This window comes from Gossypium hirsutum, chromosome D01 (assembly GCF_007990345.1).
Source record: "Gossypium hirsutum isolate 1008001.06 chromosome D01, Gossypium_hirsutum_v2.1, whole genome shotgun sequence".
NCBI lineage: Eukaryota > Viridiplantae > Streptophyta > Magnoliopsida > Malvales > Malvaceae > Gossypium > Gossypium hirsutum.
This window is the reverse complement of record NC_053437.1, coordinates 14,130,268-14,137,913: the sequence shown is the minus strand read 5'-3', so window position 1 is coordinate 14,137,913 and position 7,646 is coordinate 14,130,268. Positions and strand designations below refer to the sequence as shown.

At 29.8% G+C, this 7,646-nt stretch overlaps 1 protein-coding gene across 3 annotated transcripts; it reads right to left on the bottom strand.

The window, feature by feature from the left end:
• Positions 1–2,735: 2,735 nt before the first annotated feature.
• Positions 2,736–7,415, bottom strand: LOC107921400 (uncharacterized). Of its 3 annotated transcripts, XR_005909339.1 has the most exons (4): positions 6,841–7,415; positions 5,985–6,703; positions 3,087–3,364; positions 2,736–3,004 (listed from the first exon to the last, which is right to left on the bottom strand). XR_005909339.1 is itself a non-coding variant. In XM_016851254.2 (3 exons), the coding sequence occupies exons 1-3, from the start codon at positions 6,015–6,017 to the stop codon at positions 2,965–2,967; spliced, it is 354 nt and encodes a 117-aa protein (XP_016706743.1). In that variant the 5' UTR covers positions 6,018–6,278; the 3' UTR covers positions 2,736–2,964. The 3 variants fall into 3 exon arrangements, 2 of the variants coding, with proteins under 2 accessions (XP_016706743.1, XP_016706744.1); XM_016851254.2 differs by lacking the exon at positions 6,841–7,415 and having other exon boundaries at positions 3,087–3,367; positions 5,985–6,278; XM_016851255.2 differs by lacking the exon at positions 6,841–7,415 and having other exon boundaries at positions 5,985–6,199.
• Between the last annotated feature and the right edge of the window lie 231 nt (positions 7,416–7,646).

The window sequence follows — 7,646 nt, the reverse complement described above, 5'->3', positions numbered from 1 at the left end:
GTTCTAACTTGTTAGAAATGTGAAAAAGAAACAAAAATAGAAGAAAAGTTTATTTGGTATATTTGGCCATGTTAAAGGGGAAGTAGAGAACATTGACCACTTTGTGTAATATTGGTGCTAAATGATAGCTTGTGAAGCATTGAGTACTCTGGTGAAGACGGAATTGAAAACGGATAATCAAGCCAAAAGATATGCGAATTTCAGACTAGAAAACTTAAGTTGTCAATAAGAATAATCATGCATAATTAAGTTTGTTTTTATTAGTTTTACTCTTAGAATGGATAAATGATGTTGTTTAGTATTGAATTGCTCTTATTGTAGCTAAAAACGAAGCGAATATCTTGAAGGAGAAAGGCGAAGAAAAGGAGTAAAACGATTAAAACTTCGGCTTGTGCTAATATCTTATTTTCATTACATTAAGCTTTAGAATATTTAATTTAATATGACTAGTTATATTTATTTTATTTTATTTTTATGAGATTTGGATGAGCTTGAATAATTTAGTTAATATTTATAAAATTATGTTTCGAAATGAATACTATGTTTTTCATAAGACTAAATTAGCGAATTCATTGTTATGATTTGGATTTGAGTATTATGATTTTAGATGATTGAGCAAGAAAATATTTAATATGTTTCAAATTGGAAGCCTATTTTACATTAGGCGATATGTGATTTGAATATGAAACAAAATTGAAATGGATAATGAAATTTGGTTTTTACCCCGTTTCACTAAGTTAGACTAAATCAGATATAGTTGGCATGCCATAGAGTCTTTATGTCAGAGAATTTAGATCTCCCCAATTCCCAGAGGATCTAGGGAGAAAAGACCAAGTCGGCCAGTTGTTATTATTGTTAGCCCCAATTCCCAGAGGGTCGTGGGCAATCCCAATTCCTAGAGGGTCGTGGACTATTCTGATAGCCATTGTTGCCGAAAAACTCAGGGTGGCAGATTCTGTATCTGATTATGAGTCTAAACTATAGTATGGGATCTAAATTGAAATAAAGAGAAAACAAAACTTGAGTTTATTTGAATTTTCATATTGTGCAAATTAAATTAATTCCTCGATTTTGGATTTAATTAAAAAGCTTATTTTCATTATTCGATTTGTCAATATCAAAATATTAAAATTTATTAATATTAGAATTTTCTTTTATTGTGATGTTATTAGTGATATTTATAATCATATTTTAGTTTATTTCTATCAATTAATTTGTCTCTAATACTTATGTAATGATTTATATGATATTAGCACCACTGAGCATAAAAATTGCTCAGCGTACGGTTTGTTTATTTTTTCGTGCGCAGGTAGTTAGATTCGTTAGATCGTTCCAATAGTATCCAAAGAACCGAAGTTCAACTCAAACAATGTTGGTGAAGAGTTTACTTTATAGTTGATGTAAAGGGCATGTACCTAGGCTTATAAATATATAAATGGCGTAAACTGAATTTTAATATTTTCATTATGTTTACTTAGCTAGTATTTTGTAACTAATGTTTTGATAAAATAGAAAAGCATAGAAATCTAGTTTATTGATATTTTTGAGAAATCATAGTGCTGAGAATTGATTTGGGAGATAATTTGAACGTGAATAATTTGTGAAAATCTAATTTTGTAGGGGTTTTTATGTAAAATAGGCTGAAATGCTGCCGGAATTTTTATAAAATAATTTTACCACTACATTTCCTTTTCAAAAAAAAAAGAAGAAGGAAAAGTGAGTTGCTTCGGTAACGAAATGTGACATTTTAAATTCGGATCCAACAACTGGATCGGGTATAAGGTGTCACACATACCCTCTATTTATAGGGCTTCAAAAATCATAAGTTACAAAGCATTAAGGACTAACATTAAGGTTCCTTATAAATGATTTAGGGGTTACAAGATAATGAATATGGGGTTATGGACAATAAGATAAGTTTAGGGGTTATGGACATCCATTTATCAATGGATTTACAATAAATTTAAACTTCTTTTTAAATTTTGATTAAATGCATAAAATTACATTTTTAACCCCTCTAAAGAAAATAACAATTTAAAAAATTTTAATATAAAAAATTTATGATTTTATTTGGATTCCTCTGAATAAAATTCTTGGCTTTGGCATTTTCTTGTGGTAGTGTTTGTAATACCGTGTACGGAATCATGTCCCAAATGCTTGCTAATAGAATGAAGCCTATCTTGGATGATCTCAGTCTTCTAGAATGCCTTTATCAAGGGAAGACAGCTCTCAGATAATGGAATCGTAGGTGCTGAGCTCCTCACAACAACTAAAAAGGAAAGGAAAGGTGGACTAAAGCTTGATATTTGAATTGGAGCTTCGTTCATTGTGTCATAAAAGCTATGGATTTCCAACGTCGTTGGTTGAAAGAATCCTCACATGTAAATCTATTCTCACAGGGGTCCCTTGTCCCTTGTATCTTCATTATTTGTCATCATGTTGTTTCTATAGCTTTGTTAAAGGTTGAATCTCTGAAGAAAATTCATGGCCTCAATCTTGGCAGAATTAGTGACCTTATCTCCCACCTTTTCTTTAATTTAAAAAAGAAGAAGAAGAAGCTTTTACCATGCTTTTGTTTTTTTACTCAAAATTAAATCAAAAATGGAAAACTTGTCTTTTTTAAGCCACCAATACTTATTTTTGGATATTTGATAATAACAAAAACCTTTAATTTTTGAGAGACTAGATTAATCATACTTATGACTATTCGAGAAGATTCAAACTTCACGTATATATGTCAAAAACATTTAAATTTTGCATTAAAGATAATTCAATATGAGTCAAGTAAATCAACCATGTCCATGACCAAGACCAAACAGATAGTAAACAACAACCAAACCAAACAAAGGAAGAGACCCATTTGAAGGCATCCTCACAAACAATCATGCCCACATTTCCTGAAATTATTAAAAAAAAAAATACAACACGATGGGGACCGTAATGTAGCAACAAGATCCTCTACCATCAAAGCTTCCTTTGTTGGTTCCCTCTCTCTATCAAATCACTGTAGGAAAAAGGTAAATTAGAATTGTATATAAAGTAGATTATAGTAGTTTAAAAGAAATAGTGAAGAGAATAGTAGGTACCGAAGAGCATGAGTGAGTATGGTTGCCTTGTCAAGCTCTTGGTTTTGTCTAGCTTTCAAGATTTGGAACATAAGAGCAAGGCGGATTTGAGTGTTTGCAGTTTGTTGTGTTATAAGGATAGTCTCCTTTCGAAGTTCCTCGCATTCTAATTCAATGGCTTCAAATTTTTCTCTTACCTTTTTTTGCCCAACTTTTATCTCTCTTTGCCCTTCACTTATTTCTTTCATCTCCACTCTTAACCTTTTCATGCGTCTGTTTACACTTTTCAACCTTTTTCTCTGCTAAAAAACATATAAATTATTGTAATGCTCCAACAATTTAGAAGTATAGGCTCTACATAATTTAAACATAAAATTTATCGCATTTCATCCTTTAAAAGATGACTAAGATAAATTTGAATCTTGCATAAAATAAAAGTCGGAAACATACTGAAATTTAGCTTTAAATATAGTTGTATTACTTGCATTTCAAAATTATTTTTGTTAAAGACAAGTTTTTGAAGTGGCTTGTTTAGTGCCAATTGGATGTGACCACTTTCATTGTTCTTGTAACAACCTGCTACTTGCTATATTTGAAGTTGACAATTTATTAAAACAAAATTTTTGAGCTTTGAATGATACTAATATTGTGATCATGTGCAATCTGGTTTTGTAGACCAATCCTTTTAAAGCAACTATTCTTAAAGATTGGATTGTTTTGGATCAAGCAATTGAATCCCTTTAATTGTGGAGAACCGAAGAGGATCTCATTGAAGATACAATTGAAAAATGAATCTCCAACAACCCACTTTGTACTGATCTTATTAGTACATTGGATTTTGCTATTTTATAGCTTAAGGGGTTAGTTTGTAATTGATCTCTAATATGTTAGTAAGCCTCAAAAATTTCTATATATTGAGAGACTTGTATATGTTCATGTATTGAGCTGAGAGATAGCATTTTATTATTCATTTAGGAACATGTTTTTGTAAGTGCATTTGAGAGTAAACAATTTGTGTTTATAGCCTAAGTTTTTAGGGGGGAATTTAAAGGTGAGCGATCTAGTCTTTAAATACTAAAGTGAGGTCTATACATCGAGGAGTGCTAAGACATCATTCACTTGTTATATTGGGGAAAAGATAATAGATTGACTCATCGAATTAGACATTACAGACGTAAAGAAATCAAACTGTATAAATAATTATTTGTGTCATTTGTTTAAATTATTTTAAATTGTTTATTGTTGTAGTAATCGAAGTGCCCATCACTACCATTCAACATTTGTGTCACAAAGCAATTGTAAAATTAGCTTATAAAGATAATTATTTGGTTAAGGATGAAACTATAAATTTTGCTTATAGGTTTGAGATAAAATTATAAAATTGATAAGGTTAAACTTAAATATTTTATTTTAAAAAATTAAATTAAAAAATTAATTTTAGAAGGAATCAAAAATATATTTTTTATTATTCAAATGATTAAAAAGTTAAAAGATTAAAAATAAAATTTACTCATTTAACAAGACGGGCCTTGCTTTGTCCCTAGGGTTTAAAAAGCACCATACATCTCTAAGTAATATTTAAAAATAAATAAATAAATGAGACGTCTTAAAAAAAATGGACTTTAGTGTATTAAATATAAATTTAGTATGTGCGGATTTGTATAGATGTATTCTAATTGGAGTTGTACAAATATATTTGGTTGAAAATTGACGTGACCCATTCAATAAATTAAATTAATCAGTATAGAATTTTATTTAAAAATAACATATAATAAATAAAATATAAAATATTTACGATATTAAAATAAAAAAATAAATTAAATTGTGAGTAAAATAAAACTAAAAAATGTACATACATTAAGAGTACTAAATTTAGCAAACTTTGCTAAATTAAATAAATGCATAATGATAAATGTAACCCTTAATGTTTACATTTTTTTGTTAAATTGACTGATATTATTCTTCTTTTTTTTTTAACTAAATTTGGCTCTCAATGTTTTAAAAAGTTAGATTGTTGTTTTTTTTAATGAAAATGTTGATGAAAACATTAAACTTGTAATCATGGCACCTCATTAAGTAATCTACACGGATTTTGTGCTATTTTTTTTTAATTTCATAAATTTTAAATTATTTATTGATGTGATATATAAAACTAGTGCTCAATTTGACACACTTGGATTGTCGTATTGGTTGCCACAACATCATTAAAAATTGATGTTTTTGCCAGCATTTTTGTTAACAAATGATTTGACTCTTTCCGAAAAATTAATAGACAAATTTAGATAAAAAAAACATAATAGCCAAATTGACAAAAAAAAAATATGAACATAAATAACTAAATTTATGATTATGGTTTAAAAAAAAATTTCCTAAAACTTTGAGATGCAGTGAAACTATTTGCATAGAAATTCATAGAAATAGGTATAAATCAATATCAAAGTGTTACCTATAGTGACCTCAGTTGTAAAAAGAGAGACATTAAATTTAACCAGTCCCCCTGGAATAATTGGAAAAATAAGTGGATGTATGGTCTCTTCTAAGCATATTAGTAGGCTTTGGTACGCTCACTTGAAATAAAATTTTAATTAGAAATACTTAGAAAATAGTAAAGTATTTCCAACCTCGGTCATTTGTAAACTGTCAAAAAGGGAGTTATACTATAAACTAACATCACATGCATTAAAATTGAGATATTTAATCTATAACAATGCCATTAAATATTTATAAGCATGATTTAGTCATATAAAGTTTAAATGTTGAGTTAAATCGAAATTTATTTATACACAATATTTGAATTACAATACTATTCCTAGAGTATTATATGGATTTAAATATCACATATTCAAAGTCGAGAGTGCTAGAAACATATGATAAATTAAATTATTGAAGATAATTGTTTTGGGTGATAGAAATGGAGACCTGATGGTGTGTCTGCCATGTTCTCCATTGCATTCTCGCTGCCACTGCTACCTTGAACTTTCTCCTTTTTTTCCCTCTTCAAAGATATCAGCTCCTTCAAGGCTCTACGGTTTCAAGCTCCCGCATTTTTATAGGTAACAACTTTATTTTCATATACCAAATATTTTATTTTATATAATTAATTTATACTATTATTTGATTTATTTATCAAGTTGGTGGCGTTAATTATCAACCAAATCTTAGGTAAGTTGAGAAATTACTAAACACACATATTCATTTTATAAAATACTAAACATCATTATGAGATTATTTTAGTCATTTTATATTCTATACAACATATATATATATATAAAAGAACTCATTTGGTTTTTCATCAATTATTTAAAAAAAAATATATATATTCTCCATAAATTATTTTGTGCACATCATGACTTCAATTAGTAACGGGCAGATCCAAATCTAATTTAAAAGTCATTAAAGAATTGCTTGGAAATTTCAGAAAGAGTCCAGGATCGCGCGATAATCGAACTATACCTGGCGATTTTGGCAGTGGGTAGCGATCATCGATCGAGACTTCATATTCAATTCAAGCCATTTGCATGCTTTTATTGACTTCGCCTTTTGTTATTATTATTATTTCATGCGTGTTTTTGAATTCTCATGTTTACAGTCATTTGTCCCTTTAATACGTTGGAAGTATCGGTCTTTTTCTTTAACCACTACAATGAAAGTGAAAATAAAGTAATCGATGCGATTGCCGACCTTGAAAGTAAACGCATGCCGCCCTCTTGGAAAGTGCAGCATGCATAATTACATATCAAACTATTAACTGAGTGTTTTAGTTTTGGAAACTCACCCTCCTTTGAGAATGAGCAAATGAAGCTCTTGGCCGCTGATTTCACTTCCACCACATCCATCCCCCCCCCCCGGCCTCCGTCGTGGCTGAATCTTCTGCCTGCCAATCTCCATTTAGAGATTTTTGTGGGAAGCGGTAGCTCTTGGTTAAAATTACCAGATTAAGAGATTCAAGGCCAACATAACAGCTCTGTGGGGTTATGATTCAAGCCTAGAGATGCCACTCTTTGGCTCACCAGCCTCCTCCTCTGCAAAAACTAAAAACAGGGGTCTGTTCCCGTGGGGCTCTAATTTTGTAACCCAAATCTCAAGCGTGATTTCTTATTGATCAATAATGTATTGGATTCTTCTGAGTGGAAAAACGATAGGCTCATCATAAGAGTCAGGTCCAAATTTACGAAAAAAACAAAGAAAGAGAAAAAAAAAGAGAGCAGGAGGATATTTATTTGGTGTTTAAAAGGGAAAGATAAAAGCAAGAGACACAAATACTTGCGGAGAAGTTAAGGTGAATTTGTATTGTCCGCCTAGAAAACCCAACTAAAATACTAATATGGGTTAGACACTGAACTCTAATTCACGAACTGATGGCATAAAGAAAATTTTTAATTTTTCAATGGCAAAAAATAATTCTCTTTCTAGTTCTCACCAAATTAAATTTATTTGGAAAAATAAATGCCATCATGCTTAGTAACTAAGTTTAATGATGCGTGTATTTTGACCTAATCTATAAAGAAAAATCATTAGAATTTTACTTACACAAGAAAAAAAAATATTTAATAGAAAACACAAATAGTCCCTACTGGAATT

Coding starts and splice junctions, on each gene's coding strand:
- LOC107921400 (XM_016851254.2), bottom strand. CDS start 6,017: ATGCAATGGAGAACATGGCAGACACACCATCAG. Junction 3,368..5,984: donor CATGGCAGACACACCATCAG/GTCTCCATTTCT, acceptor TATGTTTTTTAG/CAGAGAAAAAGGTTGAAAAG. Junction 3,005..3,086: donor ATACTCACTCATGCTCTTCG/GTACCTACTATT, acceptor TTTTTCCTACAG/TGATTTGATAGAGAGAGGGA.